Raw genomic sequence first — 22,006 nt, 5'->3', positions numbered from 1 at the left:
TTCTGTCTGCCGTGCTTTAAACGGGTAGTTCACCTTTACATTAACTTTTTGTATGATGTAGAGTAGACCCTTATTCTGATGCAATTTGGAATTAGTTTTCAATTATTTTTATTGCTTTTTGTTCAGTACCTCTCCAGTTTGGACTTTAAATTGAAAGATCATAAAACAATAGTATTTGGCTGGACCCCAATTAGAAGACCAATTGCAACGTTGCTAGGAATAGGTAATTGTATAATATACTAAAAGTTAACTTAAAGGAGAACCACCCCTTAGAGCTAGCCATACATGGGCCAACATTGGATGGTGAGTTGGCAGTTTATTTGCCTATGTATGGAACCATAGCAACAGAATTTCTGAGCAATATCTAGTTAGGGATCAACCAGACATCGAGGGACATTGTCCTTCTGCGTTTGCTTCTGACAGTGACCAAGTCATTGTTACAATATGAAAAGGCAGGGAAGTAATCAGGCAGCTGATCCCTGCACACAGGGCTGGTCAGGCACACAATGCAGAGAAAGAGCCAGGCTAATTAGTTACTACTTTACAGACAGTAGGAAATGAAGAGCCCGTCCACTAGGGCTTTACAGTTTAGGGAGAGTTACATTTATTGCTGCTGAGCAGTCATTTGTAGCTGCCAGCCAGAGGTGCCCCCTTCAGCCAACATGGTGGCACAGAGCAAAAGAAAGGCAAATAACCAATGGGTCCCACAGCCAAATATAACATTTTGGTGGCCCCACTCACATTTCATTAGAAAGATTATTCTGTCCCCCCCCAAACCCTTATGCATCAGATGGATATAGGGGTGCTGGAAGGATGAAGGAGGTAGGGTGAAGGCGCAGGAAGGAAGAGCACAAGCAGGAGGGAAGGTGCAGATAGAACAAGCGCAGGCAGGAGGGCAGGTGCAGATAGGAGGAGGGCAGGTGCAGATAGCGGGAGGGAAGGTGCAGATAGCGGGAGGGAAGGTGCAGATAGCGGGAGGGAAGGTGCAGATAGCGGGAGGGAAGGTGCAGATAGCGGGAGGGAAGGTGCAGATAGCGGGAGGGAAGGTGCAGATAGCGGGAGGGAAGGTGCAGATAGCGGGAGGAAGGTGCAGGATAGCGGGAGGGAAGGTGCAGATAGCGGGAGGGAAGGTGCAGATAGCGGGAGGGAAGGTGCAGATAGAACAAGCTCAGGTAGGGGGGCAGGTGCAGATAGCAGGAGGGCAGGTGCAGATAGCAAGAGGGAAGGGTAGAAGGGCAGGGGCAGATAGAACAAGCACAGGCGGGGGGCAGGTGCAGATAGCAGATGGGCAGGTGCAGATAGAAGGAGGGCAGGTAGGAGGGCAGGTGCTGATAGCAGCCAGGAGGGCAGGTGCAGATAGCAAAAGGGCAGGTAGGAGGGCAGGTGCAGATAGCAGGCAGGAGGGCAGGTGCAGATAGCAAGAGGGCAGGTAGGAGGGCAGGTGCAGATAGCAAGAGGGCAGGTAGGAGGGCAGGTTCAGATAGCAGGAGGGAAGGTTGGAGGGCAGGGGCAGATAGAACAACACAGGAAGGGGGCAGGTGCAGATAGCAGGAGGGCAGGTGCAGATAGAACAAGCACAGTCAGGGGGGCAGGTAGGAGGGCAGGTGCAGATGGCAGGTAGGGCAGGTAGGAGGGCAGGTGCAGATAGCAGGAGGGTAGGTGCAGATCGAATAAGCTCAGACAGGAGGGCAGGTGCAGATAGCAGGAGGGTAGGTGCAGATCGAATAAGCTCAGGCAGGGGGGCAGGTGCAGATAGCAGGAGGGAAGGTGCAGATAGAATAAGTGCAGACAGGAGGCCAGGTACAGATAGCAGGAGGGCAGGTGCAGATAGAACAAGCTCAGGCAGGGGGGCAGGTGCAGATAGCAGGAGGGCAGGTAGGAGGGCAGGGGCAGATAGAACAAGAACAGGCAGGGGGGCAAATGCAGACAGCAGGAGGGCAAATGCAGACAGCAGGAGGGCAGGTGCAGATAGCAGGAGGGCAGGTAGGCGGGCAGGTGCAGATAGCAGGAGGGCAAGTAGGAGGGAAGGTGCAGATAGAACAAGCTCAGGCAGGGGGACAGGTGCAGATAGCAGGAGAATATAGCAGGAGGGCAGGTGCAAATAGCAGGAGGACAGGTAGGAGGGCAGGTGCAAATAGCAGGAGGGCAGGCAAGTGCAGATGGGAAGAATCTGCAGTATGTGGCAGTCAGAACTGACAAGCTGTGCTGTAGACTCTACATTGGATGGCAGGTAAGTGGTTATATGGAAAGGAGCACAGGGAGCCATGTATTTGATTGGGTAAAATGGTACAGGGCAATGAGCTCCAGCTCAGCACATTCACTACTGGGATAAACTGGGAACAGCTTGTGCCTCCTGCTCTGAGAGGAAGTGGCAGCGTATCCCCACTCCCTTGCTAGGTCTGAAAGGCAAAGTGTCACATGGATGCACCGAGCATCTCCCCACCAACAGAAATATCAGGATCAGCCAACATAACCCCAAGCGGCTGATGCATTTCTATTAACAGATCTGCTTTTCAAATGCATGGCCTGCATGGCAGAATGAGGGTATAGCTTCTTGTGTGCCCAAAATGTTCCATGTATCCACATGGGTGGGGGCCACAATATATTCTCTGTAGGCATTTGACCTATTTCTATCCAAAAGATACCACTCTGTTGAACCCCAATGCCTTATTAAAGTAGGCAATATGGCAGCACCTACTAACACTGTATACATGTATACATATATATATATATATATATATATATATATATTTATTTAGGTTTCCAGCCAGGGGACAGGACTATCTGAGCAATGAATGATCCCAGCAGCCCCAAGCAGTACCACTTAGAGGGGCACAGGATGGAGCAGGAGGGAGGAGCCTAGGGGTGGAGGCATCTGGTCCCTGCAGGAAGTTTACCACTAAGGAAGTTTCCACATGTGTTTGTTTGCTTGGGGGGGGGGGGGGGGGGGGAGACACAGGCAGAACCACAGCTGTGCTCCCAGCCACAGAGGGCAATTAGCTGTATTAACCCTCCATGGTTACAGGGCCGCTCATAATAGCTGCTTCCTGGATGTACCAAGTAGATGCCAAAGAAAAAACATCCTGTAAATAAACAATTACCCAGAGACCTTATACACAATATAACGGAACACTAATTAGTCCCTGTTAATTAATAAACACTAAAGCACCGGGTACTAATTCAGAGGCCAGCATGGTCTATCCCCACGTTGGCACAGTAAAATAAAGGGCAGATAATGAATTACATGGTACAATTGAATCAGTAAGGGCAATACATATAGAAATAAGGAACACATTATATAAACTACTTGTTCCAGGCCCCTCCCACTTACCCATCATTCTATTTGTATATGTCACATGGTGTCAGTGAAGGAAATATACACTTTAATATAAGCCCATATAGCCTACTTGTTACTCATCATTCTGTGGGATTGTGTCACATGGTATAGTTAAGCCAGTGAGGGCAAAGCACAGTTAGGTATAAGGGAACACCTCATAAAAAAACTATTAGTTACAGGCAGGGCTGCCATCAGGAAGGGTATGCAGTCAGGGGCCCTGTGGCAGGAAAGGGCCCCCGAGATAGAAAGGCTTAATTTGCGGGTCACGAAACAGGAAGGGCTTGTGGGGGTCATAGGCAGAGTTTGGGCACACTTCTTTTCCATTTCTTTGAGCCTATTTTACTTGTTGGGAGGACCTACCACCTAGGGACAAATGCGATCAATGGGCTAATAACTGATGCCACCCTGAGGGAAGGCTTTGTCAGCTTAGTAGTATGGGCCCCCATGATTACTGATGGTGGCCCTCGTCATTTTCCTCCCACTGATCCATCATTCTCTTCCTAAGTCACATGATATAGCTGAATCTAGTTATAGCTCAATGAATAACAGACTTCATGCTGCCCAGCTGTTGTAAACTACAACTCCCAGAAGGCTGTGGGGGCTGTTACAGCTGGAGGAATCTCAATAAGGTTTCTGTGCAGTTTTCTACTCAACTCTCCACCCACCAATGTCCCAGAAGTCTCAGTTGAGTCCTAAATAAACAACAGCAGGGACAAGACAATGTCTGGCCTGGGGATACAAGGCCTTATGGGAGTCACAGGGTAGCCAGCCTTGTTTTAGGCTACCCCCCCTCACATATCCTGTGGCAGGCCAGGCTTTTAGTTGGAGGCAAGCAGCTGCTGTTTCTGCTGATCTCAGGAGGGGAATGGGGGAGATTCCAGAGCGGCTGCATGGAATTCCAGTCGGGGTGAAAGTTCACACTGCTTCCCAGAGACTCTGGGCCTGGCTGAGCAAACAACAGCCCCCATATCAAACCTACAGGTCTTGTGCCGTTTTCTTGGGCTACTGGGGCCAATGTGGGCCCCAGTAGCCCAAGAAAACGGCACAAGACCTGTAGGTTTGATATGGGGGCTGTTGTTTGCTCAGCCAGGCCCAGAGTCTCTGGGAAGCAGTGTGAACTTTCACCCCGACTACAGTACATAAATTGTACAATTTAACCACATACTTCCTGCTTTGTGGAACAACTGCCCATGTGCTTTAATCGAAAATGACCTGAAAGTAGCCATGACTATGTTAAATCCGCACCCTGTCCATAAACCCAGAGAATGCTTCATGTATGTTTTTTTAGCCAAAGTGATCAAAATAGTCACTTTCTATTTAATAAAAGGGAAACGGAACATTTAAAGGAGAACTAGACGCAAATGCCATATTTTACATAATAAACTTTCTGCACTAGCCTAAAGGTTCAGCATCTCTATAGTAGTGTAGATCCAGGCCTTACAACTTGTCACAGGACCTCCCCATCTTGGATTCTGTTAGAAGTGTCAGTGGCACTGCACATATTCGGGGTCTGGGCAGCTGTTGAGAAGCTCAGCTTAGGGGGCGTCACAAATTATCAAGCAGAAAACGAGGCTGGTCTCTCATATAAGCTGATGCTACAGGGCTGATTATAAATTCTCATACTAATTTCCCTGATTCAGCTGCCATGTAATGTGAATCTGAATTACTAATCAGCCTCATATTGTGACATTTACATATAAATATATACAGTATATTGAGAGTCGGTCCCTAAGCTCAAGTGACAGCAACACAGAGCAGTACAGTGAATCAGAAGAAAAGAAGATGGGGGGCTACTGGGGGCATCTTTGAAGGCATAGATCTTCCCTGCTTTGGGCTGGTATCCAATCCAAAAACATGTGCAGCATTCCTGCCCTACTTCATTAGTTAAAGGAACAGTAACACCAAAAAATTAAATAGCTTTAAAGTAATTAAAACAAAGTATTGTTGGTCTGCACAGTTAAAGTTGTGTGTTTGCTACAGAAAGGCTACAGTCCATCTGACCTGCATATGACTAGTGCCAATACTACTTGGCTCGGCTGTGATGTCACACCTATTACATTTAGTGCTGTCTACATCTAATTCCTGTGAGATGGTTTTTCCAGCTTAAATGGCTGCCCTTATGGCTACACAGCAGCTTTGTTTATATAAACTATAGTAGTCTTTTTTTAGGCAAACACACAACTTTCACTAGTGCAGGGCAAAAATACATCGTATTCTAATTATTTTATATACTTTCATTATTTGGTGTTACTGTTGTTGAAATATAGGACATAACCTATCACATGCACAGAACATTCCTTGTATTTATACATATGGGAGGGAGGTGCCATATTGTTTCCCTTAGACAGTACAGTATAAGGGTACAGCTTATTGTGTGCCCAGAACATTCCTTCTCTGTGTATTTGTATTTATACATATGGGTAAGAGGTGCCATGTTGTGTGTGAATGTGATAGGGACCTTAGATTGTAAGCTTTACTTGGCAAAGGCTGATGGGCATGTTATAGGGACCTTAGATTGTAAGCTCCACTGGTGCAGGGGCTGAAGGGAATCTTATAGGGACCTTAGATTGTAAGGTCTATATAACCTAAGGAAAATAATGTGCAGCCCTTTTAATTATGTCGGGGGCCACATGTAAGACTGAACGCTTGCATGTTGCCTGCGCTGTATATGGATGTATTTCCCTCTCCCAGGCAGGAGAATGTTACAGCCCTGGGTATAAAAAGCTGCTCAGTCAGGCTGTGCTGTTTTCCCGGCACCTGGGCTGCGTGTGGTTACCCAGACAGAGCGCTGGGATGCAGGAAGGAGACAGAGCAGACTTCCAACAGACGCCTCCCAGATTACAGAGGTATGTGGGTGGAACCTCACACAGGATGTGTGAGGGGGGGGGGGGGAGGAAGAACTGATTCACTGGGAACTTTTAACCTCTCTCTAATCCTACTCTGTGCATGTGCTGGCTAGGCCTTGGCACTGATGGGGGTTAACACAAAGGGGGGCATTTATCCAACAGTTGCAATGGAAAAACCCTTTTTTTTTTTTTTTTGGTGTTTTTACCAAACTGACTAATTTAACTTTATGGATAATTTATTAGATTTGTGACTCCCGGGACTCCTGTTTTACAACAACTCACCTTCCTCCAACTCCTATTGGAGTCAATGGCAATGTTGGCACTAGGGGGTTTCATTACACTCTCACCCCCACAATCTGTACCAGTGTGGTTTAATCCAGAGCGAGTCAGTGCCATCTTTCCTGTTGTTGGTGGGCACATTTTGGCTGGGCACTTGCAGTACAGTAAACCCAGATTGCGACAAAGGACAGCAGGTCAGCCTGATAGATGGCGCCGACACACCTTCTGAAGCAAAGGGGTGAAAGGTTATTGACTTTGGTCACTGGGTGGCACCGCCCAACAAACTGTCACCCCCTGGTGTTTTTTGTATTTACTTGCCCTTTAAATCTGCCTGGTATGTGCTGCTTTGGTTCATGATTCTTCCTCCTTTGTCAGGAGCAAGTGATATGTAGACAACTGATGACTGACAGGGGCTGTGGGTAGGATTGTATGGAAGCACCCAATCCTGGACTTGCCCAAATTCCAACACTTTTTTTTGCAGAATTTGGATTTGGCCAAATCCTTAAAGGAACGGTTCAGTGTAAAAATGAAACTGGGTAAAATGGATAGACTGTGCAAAATAAAAAATATTTTCAATATAGTTAGTTAGGCAAAAATATAATCTATAAAGGCTGGAGTGAGCAGATGTCTAACCTCTTAGTTAGTAAGTGACTTTAGGGGGGCACATGGGACATAACTGTTCAGTTAGTTTGTGAGCACGCAGGTCACATTCAAATGCAAATACAGGATTTGGTATTTGGCCAATCCAATAAGTAAGGATTTGTTGAACCCCCTTTTTTTCAGCTGGTACCACATTTGTGCTATGCCTACTAGTAGCTAAAGTCTTGTCACTTAGGCCCCTGTGCCAGTAAACACACACAGGGTGATATATAGACACCTGCTATGCTAGTGTGGTGTTTTGTCTGATACTGCCATCCAGAGAAAACCAGCATTGGTCAAAGGTAGACAAAACTCCCTTCTTTCTCCAGGGTCGGACTGGGCCAGCAGGACATGGGAAAAAACCCAGTGGGCCTTGGGCCCTGCCGACCCAGACCTGATCCCTATTGGCGCACCCCACTGACCTTCCTTCCACGATTGCACCTAGTTAAAATTGAATAATGTGCATTCAGGGGAAGTGGCGGGGAGGGCCCCTGGGGGTGTGGGGGACCATAGGGTGGCAGCCCTGCTGAGCCCATCACACACCCCTGTCTGGCCCTGCCTCTGCCAGTCCTAACGTCATCTCAAGGAACACACTGGCAAGGATTTCCCAATGCAAAAATGCTCAAGTGAGCATTACACCGAGCAATATGGCCAATCCCTGGTACGCTGCTCTAAGATGGAAGGACTTGGCCATATAGCACCTATTGTTCCACACTGCTGCCGTGTCCTGAGATCACCCATTCCTAAGGCACCCAGGGCCGCCTTTCAAAATGCAGGTAACTGCATACCAAATGGCTCCTCCCAGGGTGGCGGATTGCCTTACATGCAAACCCCAGAAGAAGAGGAAGGACAAAGTAGCAACTGGTGAAACTGCAGCGGGGCCCCAGGTGTACAATCGGTCCCACTTCTGAAAAAAAAGTCATCTTTCTGTGGGTTTGGGGGCCCCTATAAAGATTTTGCTGTGGGGACATTATTGCTTATACAGCTGGTTTACACGCTGGTTTGTACAGCAACCCTGCATTTATTTTCTCCTTGTATGAATTGCCTTCTCGGGGCTGAAAACAATACCCAAGGTCTAAGCCATATAAAGTGGCAATATAACCTGTTCCTTTGTGCCAGCTTTGCCTCTCCCTGGCTACTTTGTTTGCTTCTCCCGCTGCCTTGCACTACCCCGTTTGCTCACTTTCAAGTCCTCTGCAATTAGGGCCCTGACATCCTTTTCCTTTCCTGTTACTGAGGCTAAATCATCATTTGCTCCCATGTCTTAAATGTTGGATTTAAAGATTTAACAGGCCCTGGCAATGCAGGGGTTATAGGGTTCTCTTGTGCCTTATGGCCCCTGGGGCTCTCGAGCATGGTGTCTGAATGATGCACAATCGAGGCAGCATTGGAGGCATTCTGGAAAGGGAGATCAGCAATAACAATACAAGATTAACCTTGCAAATCATGGGCTTTCCAGTTGCCAGGGTCACTGACAATAGCAACCAGATGTGGTTTAACATTTTAGGCTGAAATGGGGCAAATCCAAAAGACCAACTGTAAAAGTTGCTATGATTCTGTTCTGGAAATTGGTACACAGAACTTGAACCACCCCACACCCATTTGCTGCCTTACCTCTGCCTTGTACATTCGAATGAGACCTTGGTTGACTTTGGACCAGGCAGGGACAGCGCTGATGTTCCACAGCTGGTTGGAGTGTTCTGCAAAAGGTCCAGTCTTCATCTGTCAACAGAAACAAAGAGAAGGGTTATTAGCCAATACCTGTAACCTCTTAGTCTTATAATACATAAGCCAGCCATGGCTGCCAACACCCAGTCCTGGGCCATTATAATTGAGTCTATAGTAAAAAGGCATATTTCTCATACTGATTTGGCCAGGCATTATTGGTCAAGCACATTTTTGGAGCAGCACCGCTTATAAGAAACACCTCTAAGAAACAATGTGAGCAATCTTTTCTCTGGTGTCTTTTTATTGGCTCTTAGAACCTGGAAAGGTGCTGCTGTCCCCTGGTTTGAATCTACTTTACTTATCTGGTGTGTCATTAAATTATTCTTAGGACCCAACTCTTTTATCTTGATACTATGCCAATATTTATAGATCCCAAACTTCAACTACAACCACTGAAATTGACTACTTCCTTAGGTCCTTGAGGTTACCCCAGTAAACAGTAGAACAAAGAGAAAGTCTCGAAGCCAAACTCACCCTAACTGAACTCTGTGAAGCTATTGATAGGTTTCCCACAAGAAAGGCGCCTGGTCCTGATGAATTGCCAATAGAAATTTACAAGAGGTTCAGAGAGGTAATTGCCCCACATCTCCTCCAAATGTTTAAATTATGCTATAATATCTGGTTCCCTTCCGCAATCCCTTTACAAGGCCTCTATAGTTCTACTAAGTAAACCAGGTAAAGATCCCACACAGATGGATGCTTACCGTCCAGTTTCCCTCCTCACAGCAGATATTACAATTTTGGCTAAAATATTAGCACAGAGAGTTGCCAAGGCCCTTCCCATAATCATATCAGAAGACCAAACTGGCTTTATGGCAAATAAAGCAACAGCTTTAAATATTAGAAGGCTCTATTTGAACCTAGCTACCAAGCACAACAACTGGGGGCAACGGGCAGTAGCCGCTTTAGATATCACTAAAGCCTTCGACACAGTCGAATGGGGATACTTATGGCATACTTTACAACGGTTTAACTTCGGGCCTTCCCTCTGTAAGTGGATTAAACTGCTATACCATTCACCCAAAGCAGCTAGAGTGGTAAATGGCTCAAGTCACGAACAATTTTCGCTACAGAGGGGATCTAGACAGGGCTGTCCCCCCTGCTGTTCGCAATAGCTATGGAGCCATTTGCACAAGCTACTAACTTTACCAGCTGGAAAATTGGTGATAGGGAAGAATGCATACAACTCTATGCAGATGACGCACTAATCTATTTGGGTGACCTTGGACCCTCTATAATAACATTGACAAATATAACCTCCAGGTTTGCCCAAATCTTCGGCCTGGTCACCAGCTCAGCTAAATCAGTTATTTTGCCAGTAGACCTAAAACAACTGCCAGATTACCAACCAAATATACCCTTTCCTATAGTCCAGCAATTCACCTACGTAAGCATTGTAATTAAACTCCCCCTATCAGAATACTACAACCTGAATGTACTTCCAGTTAAAGACTATATACAAAAGAAAAATAAAGCCTGAGAATCCCTCCTAATTGCCCCCATGGGCAGAATACACTTGATTAAAATGATACTTCTCCCCAAACTAATGTATGCCCTCCTGCAAGCCCCATGTGTTATTAAAAAAGGTTTTTTTACCGCATTAGATACAATATTTAGGCAACTGATAAGCGATGACGAGTGCCAGCCCATAAGTCTGAATACCCTAATCAAAGGTAAATCCCAAGGGGGAGCAGCATTCCCAAATATACAGTATATCTATACTACATGGCAGCTCAACTAAGCCATATAGCACCCTGGGCTGAGGATGCAAATCATCAGTCACTGCACCATCTATACAAAACCTTTCTAGGGACCTCCTATACCCCCTTCCAGTGGTTACTTATCAAAGGACCAAAACCAATAGCCTATCCCAAACAGGTTATTATGCATATACGTCAAATCTGGCAAAAAAACGCTGCATATTATGCAAATTAAAAACATGCTACCCCAGACCCCGCTATGGGAAAATCTATATTTTGCAAACCTAGCTAAACTAGGGGGTAATCCCGTATGAGAAAGGTGCGGCATTTGCACTATAGGTGATGTTTGGCATGGAGGCTCTGTAGCTTCTTTCGATAACTCTCAAGCAGTTATTTCACTTACCTGCACATCAATGGTTGAAATATATCCAAGTTCAAAAATGTTTGAAATCACAAAACAATAAAAACACCATCCTTCTTGCCCAATACTCGTTAACTAATCGTTTACAACAAAGCTCAACTAGAGGCCTTATTTCTAATTTATATCAAGAACTTCATGCTAAATTGCACAATAAGCCCCTTGAAACCCTTAGAAATAAATGGGAACGAGATATAGGCCGCTGTGATGATGACGAATGGGATCAGTTCTTGGAATACCCTCTATTGATATCTCTGAACTATAGAGATCACATGATCCAATTATATTTTCTCTGCCAATTACACAAACTGTTTCCAGGATCCCCCTCAGAATGCCCTAGATGTGGTATACAACAAGCCTCCTTTATACATATGGTTTGGTAATGCCCAGTATTAGCAACATACTGGAAAGAGGTCCTTGATACCATAGACACAGTGCTGGGAATACAACTTTCCAGAAACCCGCGGGTATCTTTATTTGGTTATAGGATTACAAGACTCATACACACGGTATCAAAGCACCTTTATAAATGAAGCAACTATTCACAGCAAAGAAGCTTATTACAAGGAAATGGAAGCAGTCCACACCTCCCAATGGGTTTTAGAAGTTAAACATATAGCCACCCTGGAGAATCTTATCGGAAAAAGGGTAGCCCCAAAAAATACCACAAAATATGGGATAAATGGCTGGATTGGGTCACCTAAGTTGCAACTCACTGTGCTATGCTGAGGGGAAAAATTGTTTATGATTCAAATGTGTTAAACCATAATGTATTATTGTTATGCTATATAAAGCAATAAATGCAATAAATGCTTACGAGGTTATTACTGTGTAATTAATGTTGTTACTTATGCATTGTATATATTGATACTGTGAAATCAAAATTCAATAAACGCATGAAGTTAAAAAAAAATTATTCTTAGGACCATGATTGTTATGACTCAGAAGACTGCCTATAATAAACTATAATATCTGCCAGAAACTTCTCCACATTCAATCTTCTTTATAAAAGTAGGGTTTCCACTCATAGGGACCTGAGTGTATCACTCATGTATTATAAGGGATAATTGTAGCCCCTACTGTAAGTGATAAGGATATTAGAAGTCACTGAGGGGTGCTATGACTATATAAAGGCACAAGGCTGCAGGCTGAGTTATACAGGGAACTCTGAGTATCACATATATTATAAGGGATAATGTATATCCTATGAGTTCTGTGTCCTTATAAAGGAAAAGGAAGGGAGCTCTGCATCTTCTAATAACCTTTTATTTCACAGTACAATTTAATGCTAAATTTGTTTTAAAAACATCACTTTTTACAACTTTTGCTGCACTAGATGTTCCTAAGAATTCTATAAGTTACCATTCATTTTTGTGCATTTATGGTACTCTGTATATTGTACACAATCTGTAGTAGTTCTGCCATTGCTACAATTTAATAATAAATCGTATATATAGTTTCTGTCGATGGGATGGTGCAGTTAAGGCAGAATATTAGGGGCTATTGCTGGAAGACACGAGGTAGGAGAAAGGTTATAATTATCACTTTCTAACATCAGAGCGCTGCTGATCTCATAAGCTGACAGCCTTTTGTGCTCCCCACTTCCTGTATAACAGGACGCCGCTCAGCCTGCCAATTGTAGGGAACCATTGTAAATCCAGGCTTTTCATTCGATCCAAAATTCCTGGGTTCTGTGATAGGACTGGGCCACAGCTAGGCTTATTCAAAATGTATTTGGATTTAGTATTTATTTCCTATTTTTTGTAATTGATTTTTATACTAAAAGTTTAAAGGCTGGCCTTGTATGGTCAGTTTAACTGAAACGTTGCCATAGGGCAGCCGTAAGTAAATTCCCATTAAACAGAGGTGGGTTAGAAATCTATCACTGTCACTGGAGACACCGCCAGACTCTCAGTCAATGGGAGGGGTGAATATGGCCCATCTACAGAGATTCTTACCTCAATGCTAGGACCACCCTGTGTGTAGATTTCATAAAGGGGAACTGAACCCACAACCTGTTTTTTTTGCATTCTAAAGGTGTGGTTCACCTTTTAAGTAATTGTGTTATAGCATGGCAAATTTTAAGCAACTTTTCAATTAGTCTTCATTAGTCATTCATTTTTATAGATTTTGAATTATTTGCCTGCTTTTCCTAACTTTTTGGAGCTTTTAAATGGGGGTCACTGACTCCAAGCAGCCAAAAAACTCTGTTTTATTGTTATTATTACTTATTTATACCTTATGTTTCTATTGAGACCCTGTCCTATTCATATTCCAGTCTCTAATTCAAACCACTCCCTGGTTGCTAAGGTAATTTGGACCCTAGTAACCAGATAGCTGCTGAAACGCCAAACTGTAAAGCTGCTGAACAAAGGAGAAATACCTAAAAACCTACAAATAATAAAAAATGAAGACCAATTACAAATTCTCTCAGAATATTACTCTCTACATCATACTAAATGTTGACTCAAAGGTGAATAACCCCTTTAAGCAACTTCCCACTATCCATTTGTATTTTCACTGGTCTGTGCTTTCAATGACCATTATATTTACACAATGTCTGTCTGGCTGTTTATATTCTCTGCTCTGCCGGTTCTGACTCCTGAAACAACCGATTCTGTTGGGGGAAACAAAGGCAGTGTTCAATATCAATTATATTTACATCACCAGACCACTGCCTGACTCTCAGTCCTTGGAAGAGTTATGTGGCCATCTACAGAGTTTCTGACCGGTGTTCTAGGACCACACATGTGGATTTATTAAAGGGGAACTTAACCCACAACTTTTTTTGTTTTAAGCAACTTCCCAGGATCCATTCGTTACACATTTTCACTGTTCTGTGTGTAAATATAATAGTTATTGAAAGCAATGTGTATCTGGCTGTTTATATTCTCTACTCTGCCGGTTCTGACTCCTGAAACAGCCGATTCTGTGGGGGAAACAAACACAATATCAATTACATTGACAAATAACTTTACAATTATGGGAAATGTTTAATGAATGGATATTGGAAAGTTGCTTAGAATTGTGATTTCTGTCATTAGGAATTCATGTGTTTACTGTTATTTGGGGGGGGGGGGGGGTTACCTTGCTTTTTAGGGCTTAGTATCCACATGATCTGTGGATTATGAGACAGCATGTACAGATGGAGCAGCACCAAGGCTGCAAACCATTTTTTTCCTCCACTTCAGCGCTTGTGTAGGTTTAAAAATAGGTTGGAAAAAATGGTCTGCGAGTGAGAGAGAGAGAGCGAGCGAGGGGTCTGCTTAAAGACAAAGGGAGATAGGCAGAAAGAGAAACTGCAGGAGTATGGGCTATAGCGAAAGACTTATCACATGATGGAAGGAGAGGGGGAGAGAGAGAGGGGCCAATCTTTCAGTAACCTCAGGGGGATTGTATGAGTCAGAGAAGCCATATTGAGCAGGAAATTACTCACAGGCCCTGCGTTCCTGACTCTGCCCTCCCCAGAGAATGAGCCTTTTGTAAATGGTTCCTCAGTCAGTAAGAGGAGGGGAGCCAGGGAGAGGGGGGGGGGGGTGAGGGATAGATGAGAGCAGCCCCTTCCTGTCAGTTCCTTCCCTTTCAGCAGAAATATGAACCCTCCCTTCTCTAGAAAAGGAAAAAAAATTCTCCTCCAAATTTAGAAGGACAGAATGAAGCAGAGACTGTGCTGTGAAATGTGCCGGGCTAAAAGCGAGTCCACATCACGCACTGTGCCTTTTTCTTGTTCCACAGCTCGCTGAGCTCACTCTATGAGGTTGGACAGGTTTTTCTGTTAACCCCCTGGGGCCCCCGCAAAGGCATTAGCATGAGAGATGGCACGGTGGGGGGGGGGGGGGGGGGGGGACCCGATTAAAGGTTCTCTGTGAATTAATATGGGAGGTATTTATGTGAGAAGAAAAGGGGAGCCGTTTGCTTGGGGTTCAGTTGTTTCAAAGGGATTTGGAGAGAAGCCACACTGGCCTGCGTGTGTGAAAACAAATCTAGCGATTTGCCAGGGGCTGCACTGTCTGTTCCCCACCCCATGAAGTCACTAAGGAGACAAACTTGTTAGCACAAGCGAGCGCTGTCACATGGGCAGAATATTCACCAAAGAGTTTAGTTTAAAGCTCGCCTCAAATCTAAAGGGGAAGGGGGGCACCGTCCTCTTTCTCTCACAGTATAGGAACCATCAATGCTTCAGGCTGACTATGGGAAATAAGTGGGTCTCTGTTATAGCATTTACACTCAGCTCTGTGTGTAGAAATCCATAGCAATCAATGATCCCCGTATCTTCATATCTTTTGGCTTAAGGGAGAGGTTTTACCACTGGATTCTGACATTTGGTAATTCGTAACAAGGTTACAGATATATAGAAACACTGGGGTAACAGTCACCCTGCTATAGTTCCAGGGGTACCCAGGGCACAAATAGGCACTCACCCCAAATCTCCCCCTAACTGGCCTTCAGGCTGGGCCCCCTTAGCTCATAACAAGGTTACAGATATATAGAAACATTGGGGTAACAGTCACCCTGCTAAAGTTCCAGGGGTACCGAGGGCAAAAATAAGCACTAATCCCATATCTTAACCCTAATCAACATTCAGGATGCCCCCGCTGCTTTGGATTTCCCTAGAGGGGCAGCCCAACAGTTTGGTAATTTCTGCCCTTATCTGTTTGCATTGCTTCCCTGAAGTCAGTTGCACCACTAGAGAAGCAGTAATGTAAATGGACTGAGCTAAGAAGCACAGCAGAAGGAGCAGCTGCGGCTCCTGAAAGGGGCAATTGTTCCGGGGTCTCGCCATATGGGATGTTCTAGGGATCTCTCTATACAATATGTCACCCTACTCCAAATAGTAACTCCCCACCACCATTAGTACAGTTGTAATATGTAACAATCATGCCGGTTCTGGATAAAAACAAGCAGCGATACAAGCATATTCCAACATGCAGAGGTTCCTTAGGCAAAGGAGGGAAAGTACATCGGGAGCTGAGGGAGTGAAAGCTCTATGGGACACGGCTAGATAGTCCATGGTCTAAGTGATATGACCTTACCTCTGTTATAAACAGGATGCACTCTAGGAACATATAATCTTTGTGATGTTCATTCACAACCTTCTCATCCACAAAATGCCTAGGTTCCAAAATGGAATGATCTGCAGAAGAAAGGCATTTGATCACTTCAAAGACGTGACTTCTCCAAAGCCACTTGTTTTATTGTAGAGGTTACCTTTAATTTAGTATCTCTCTCTATAACAGGGCATTAGTTTGCAGTGGCACAGATCCTATCTGATCCCCCCCCCCCATTGTAAGCACCAGCCCTGCCCTGCTTTATGGCTGAGATTCTAGCAATCTGTATAACAGAACATTGTGTCACAGTGGCACAGATCCTATCTGATCCCCTCAATGGAAGCAGCAGTCATGCCCTGCTTTATGGCTGAGATACTAGCTATCTGTATAACAGAATTCTGTCACAGTGGCACAGATCCTATCTGATCCCCCATTGTAAGCAGCAGTCCTGCCCTGCTTTATGGCTGAGATTCTAGCTATCTGTATAACAGCATTCTGTCACAGTGGCACAGATCCTATCTGATCCCCCCCATTGTAAGCAGCAGTCCTGCCCTACTTTATGGCTGAGATTCTAGCTATCTGTATAACAGCATTCTGTCACAGTGGCACAGATCCTATCTGATCCCCCCCATTGTAAGCAGCAGTCCTGCCCTACTTTATGGCTGAGATTCTAGCTATCTGTATAACAGAGAATTCTGTCACAGTGGCACAGATCCTATCTGATCCCCCCCACCCCCATCTTAAGCAGCAGTCCTGCCCTGCTTTGTAGCCGAGATTCAGCTGTTTGGGCCTCTTTGTACTTGAAATGGCAGGGCCTATTCAGAGTCCCAGTCCGGGCCTGGTTCTGTGATAATGGTCTGTATAGAAGAAATCTCTAATTGAGATATATGGTTTTAGGGGGCTGGAAATTGGCAACCTTTTGCATGTTTCCATCACCTATAAGCTGAGCACTTCCCCATATAAAAGGAAGAAACTGGAAGTCGTCTAGGCCCCAGACCCCTTGGCTGCCCGCCGGTTCCATCCGGTAGGTCTTCTGCAGCTTCCTCATGACTTCTAGATACCTTTAGAGATAAAGAGAGATCGGTATGAAAGGTGGATCATCGCACCACTTCTCATGTATATATTGTATTATAGGGGAGCTAGGAGTCTGATATCCCTTCTCTCCAATTCTATTCTCTGCCCCTCATTAGCACCACTTACCGATTAAATACTCTGAAGACTATGGCTAGTTGGTCGTCCACCTTGAGAATGCCAATCTTACACAGGCAGCACAGGAAAGCGGCAAAGGCAGCCTCGTGACCTACATAATAAGAGAAGAGGCTGTGAGACAAGGATACAGAGGATCGTTACAGAGTCCCGTGCCTATTATTATAACGAGCCTAGCATCTACTATAGTAACTATTAAAGGCATCTCCAAGGTACAGCCTTACATGTGCCTAATCTAATTCTTTGTATCATACAGACATCTTGCTATGGTGGAGGCCTTATTTTTAAAGGGTTTTTTAAACCCCCAAAAATTAATTGATGCAAATATACTTTTGAGTACTTTCAATGTTCTACTTGCAGCTGACTTACAAAGGTAATTACTGATTGGTTGCTATGGGTTACTGCCCAGGTGCAAATCTGCCCAGTGTTGGTAAATGAGCCTAGGGGGCTGATTTACTAATCCACGAATCCGAATGGGAAAAATTCGGATTGGAAAACGAACATTTTGCGACTTTTTCGTATTTTTTGCGACTTTTTCATAGCCGTTACGACTTGCGCGAATTGTCGCAACTTTTCCATAGCCATTACAAATTTCGTGAATTGTCGCGACTTTTTCATAGCCATTATGACTTTCGTGAATTGTCGCGACTTTTTCATAGCCAGTACGACTTTCGCGAATTGTCGCGACTTTCGTATTGAGCGCTCGAAAAAAACGCAAAATACCGATCATTACGAAAAAAACGCATTCGGAAAAGATAAAAAGATATTAGATAGATAGATAGATAGAAAGATAGGATGGTGTTAGCCTGGTGATAGTATGACTGTAGGCACACACTTGCTGCATCCTGTATGGAGTGTAGAGACAGAAGGTGCCTTATTATAGAGTGTTGTGCGGCACATTGCGTGTTTCCTTGCAGCCTGTAAAACATTTGTAGCTGCTACTGTCAACCCATGAGGCGAGGGGACACAAACCATTTGAGAGTGACTAACGGAGTACAAGAAATGATGTCAGGCAGAGGAAAAAGGCACAGAACACAGAATGCAGTGGGCTAACAATGACTACTGCAGGCACAGCACACATCTGTAGCAACAGGGCCCCCTAGTGGGCAAATACAGAAATAGCAAGCTTCTCCCCCTGCATTCAAATAAATTGTTAGTGACCTTTACATAATGCCGCTGTTAATTAGCACTGGGTCTTCTGTCAGTGGAAGCTTCTCCTTAGCCCCCTATAGGTGCCACTATGGGGTTGAAAATCTTACCGTCCCAAGATCCTGTAATCTTTGCAGAGAGTTACCTGTGCCATAGTCAATGCGGGTAGAGTTTCCAACAGATTCTTTTAGGTATACAGCCACTTCGGGCACCGCTGCACTCAGATGCACCGGGATCACCGTGGAAACAAGATTCTCTGCTTCCTAAGTGAACAAAACTCAAGCAATAACCTGACATTTTAGCCCATTATCTGCTCTTCTCTGCCTTGTTCTGATGGCAAAAGTGGCATTAAACTTCATACCAAAAAACAGTCCTGCTGGTCTGCACTCCCTTAGACAGTACAGTATAAGGGTACAGCTTATTGTGTGCCCAAAACATTCCTTCTCTGTATATTTGTATTTATACATATGGGAGGGAGGTGCCATAGTGTTTCACTTAGAACAGGGGTCCCCAACCTTTCTTACTCGTGAGCCACAGTCAAATGTAAAAAGACTCAGAGAGAAACACAAGCACCATAAAAGTTAATGGAGGTGCCAAATAAGGGCTAAGATTGGCTATTAGGCAGCCTCTATGCACACTATCAGCTTACAGGGGGCTTTATTTGGTAGGCAATCTTGTTTTTATTCAACCAAAACTTGCCCCCAAGTCAGGAATTCAAAAATAACTACCTGGTTTGGGGACACAGAGTATTCAAGGGATTGGTGAGTAACGTGTTGCCCCCGAGCCACTGGTTGGGGATGACTGCCTTAGATATTACAGGGAATATTTAACTGGCACAAAAAACACTGTGGTCGCTTCCTCATCTTCTGTTCCACAGACAAACAAGGAAAACCACACTACCAATGCAGAACCACTAGGGGCTGTGATTGTTGTCTATGGTGAATCTACCAAGGCAAGCTACACAAGCAAATTCTATGGGCGTATTTATAACATTGGAGACAAACATCACTGGTGAAGTTGCCCATATCAACAAATAAGATCTTTGCATTTGTTCTCTAACTTGAATTCAAATCTAATTGCCGATTGGTTGCTATGGGCAACTTCACCGGTGATGGTGATATTTGTCTTCAATCTGTTATTCTGACCACTAGGGGCACTGTTTCCATGGCATTTCATGTTATCTTAGCTGGATTTGATTTATGAAAAATTAGTTACAAACGGGGTACAGTTCTCCTTTAAACCAAGGCCAGTAGGACCTGTGCCATGCCACTGATGAAACACAGCCATTGCCAGGGTGTGCAGCTTTCCGGTTGTGCCCACCTTATCGAGCTTGGCGTACCAGGTGCGAAAGGCCTTGTTGCCGAATCGGGAAGGTTGGTCTACCGGGGGCATCTCATCGATCCAGCGATTCAAGGTATCGAGCAGAGACATCAGTTTGTGGATCACCTGTACCCAAGGGATATAAACAGTTAGGTTAGCAAGCACCATGGCAGATGGAGCACATATGGTTATGCTTTCTAACAAAAAGGGCACCCCATTCTTTAAGAGCAGGCTGGCCCCTTTCCCATAGGCTGTTACTTGGACTTTCTGGCCTCAAAGGCAGCAAGTCGCCTGGGGTGCAAGATGTGGCCCTACTCCTTGCCAGCATATCCTGTACAGATGATTTCACTTTCGGTTACCTTTTGTATGGCAGTCAGTTGTGACAATAGCCTCCCTATAGCACAGTGCTCACGATGGACAGATCTATTTTTCAGGTACAGAGCCAACAGCATGAATCATGCCAAGACAACCTAAGAGTTGAACTGGTCATCAAGGATGCCAGGGGATCTCTGGACTGTACACAAAAAACAGGCACTAGACAGCATGACTAAAATTTGAAGTGCCTCCCCAAAAGTCCTAAATCTGGCATTATTGCAAGGGAGTACCCTGCAGTCAAACAAAATGACTCCTACTGTACTGTCCTGGAGCAACAATATAGCACCTCCCTCGCATATGTATAAATACAAATATACAAAGAAGAAATGTTCTGGGCACACAATAAGATATACCCTCATACTGTACTGTCCTGGAGCAACAATATGGCACCTCCCTCCCATATGTATAAATACAAATATACAGGAATGTTCTGGGAACACAATAAGCTGTAACGCCCATACTGTACAGTCTAAGGGAAACAATATGGCAGCTCCCAGTCCTGTGTATAATAGGAGGACTGTTCTGAACACATACAAACTACACCTTGATATTTTATGGTGTGTTTCAGGGAGCACAAGTGGAAGATAAACGCTACATGTAAACCTATTTATCCTCGAGAAGCAGAAAGGGCTGAGGCACACAATTCAGAGGACAGGCGGTTGGCATTTATTTCATATACACAGACTCTCTCCAGGCCATGCTAAAGGATCCAGCTGCGGGCAGGCAGGATTCTCGCTGTAATTAAGACCCAGGCGGAGAGGCCTTTGTTAAATAGTGCCGATGATTTACGTGGCCACCAGCCTCCCAGCCATAGGCAGCTCATTACGGGCAACCAGGTTTTTTTCTCTCTCTCTAGTTCCTTTCCAAAGGCTACAGGCTGAGTAATAGCAAAGGGGCTGCTGTACCTCTAGGCTTCAGAGCTGGGGAGGAGGGGGAGGAGGGTGGGGGGGGGAAGGGACAGTCACGCATCCATTGCTTTTTAAAGGGATTAAAAGCAGCAGAGTTGTTTGCATGGAGAAGGCTCCAGCTGCCAGCACAGGCAGCCTAATACATAATTAAAGAGACACAAGTGTCTGGGTCCCTTCTGAAAGGCAGTGTGCAAGTGCAGGCGGCTCTCTATTGTCCGGCTAAATTAATATTGCAAGGAAAAGCAATAGGGTGCATGTCCTGCGTCGCCAGGGTCAGCGGCAGGAAAACGGCGGCTAAGAGCCGCTCCGCCAGCTGAATAATATTCTGCCCCGACGATGCGCAAGTCCCAAATAAAATGTATAAAAAAAGAAAAAGTGCACTGTTACTAACAACACGCCAACCTATCTGCTGCCCTTCTCCTGAACTCGCCGAGCCACCACAAAAAAATCCATTTCCAGCCCCTGCTCTGCGGTCACCTGTTCCCTCCTGGAAGAGCCGCTGCGAATAAAGATGACAGATTATTGTATGAAGCGTTTCATTTCGGATAAATCACACCGTATCAACACCCCCCCCCTTCCACTATATCCCCAAGTTCTGCAAGGACAGGCAAAGCCAAATTCTTTATGATGCCAAACTTGATCTTTCTCTAGAGACGGGAAAATAACGGCCCGATTTATGTTGTACCGGTTCCTCTGCCCCTATAAGCACAATTCAGCAGGAACAGCCCCCTTTGCTCACAGCCTGTACAGAGAGATACCATAAAACTATGGCAGCATAGGGTTTCCCCTTGTACTAAGCACAATTCAGCAGGAACAGCCCCCTAAGTTTGCTCATAGCCTGTACAGAGAGATACCATAAAACTATGGCAGCATAGGGATTCCCCTGTACTAAGCACAATTCAGCAGGAACAGCCCCCTAAGTTTGCACATAGCCTGTACAGAGAGATACTATGGTAGGAAGAAAATAATAAGGTCCAGCACTGCTAAGCACTATATTAGAGATAGGCAGCATCTTGGGCGCCCACGATCCTCCAGTAAACTCAGCTGACAGAG

The 22,006-nt window shown here is 44.9% G+C and overlaps 1 protein-coding gene across 3 annotated transcripts in view; it reads right to left on the bottom strand.

Annotated features, from left to right (window-relative positions):
• The window catches only part of ptpa (protein phosphatase 2 phosphatase activator), a 45,433-nt gene that overhangs the window by 16,038 nt on the left and 7,389 nt on the right, over positions 1–22,006 (bottom strand). For 2 of the 3 annotated variants that reach the window (XM_012969118.3, XM_004916679.4), the window contains exons 4-10: positions 21,345–21,452; positions 19,671–19,796; positions 18,496–18,613; positions 17,196–17,295; positions 16,932–17,056; positions 15,981–16,081; positions 8,716–8,823 (exon numbers count right to left, since the gene is read on the bottom strand). In XM_012969118.3, the coding sequence (XP_012824572.1) occupies positions 8,716–8,823; positions 15,981–16,081; positions 16,932–17,056; positions 17,196–17,295; positions 18,496–18,613; positions 19,671–19,796; positions 21,345–21,452 (786 nt within the window). The remainder of the gene's footprint in view (positions 1–8,715; positions 8,824–15,980; positions 16,082–16,931; positions 17,057–17,195; positions 17,296–18,495; positions 18,614–19,670; positions 19,797–21,344; positions 21,453–22,006) is intronic. The other variant, XM_002942493.5, reaches the window with a different exon arrangement.

This window comes from Xenopus tropicalis, chromosome 8 (assembly GCF_000004195.4).
Source record: "Xenopus tropicalis strain Nigerian chromosome 8, UCB_Xtro_10.0, whole genome shotgun sequence".
NCBI lineage: Eukaryota > Metazoa > Chordata > Amphibia > Anura > Pipidae > Xenopus > Xenopus tropicalis.
Note: the sequence above shows the minus strand (reverse complement) of the source record. Positions and strands in the feature narration are given on the sequence as shown.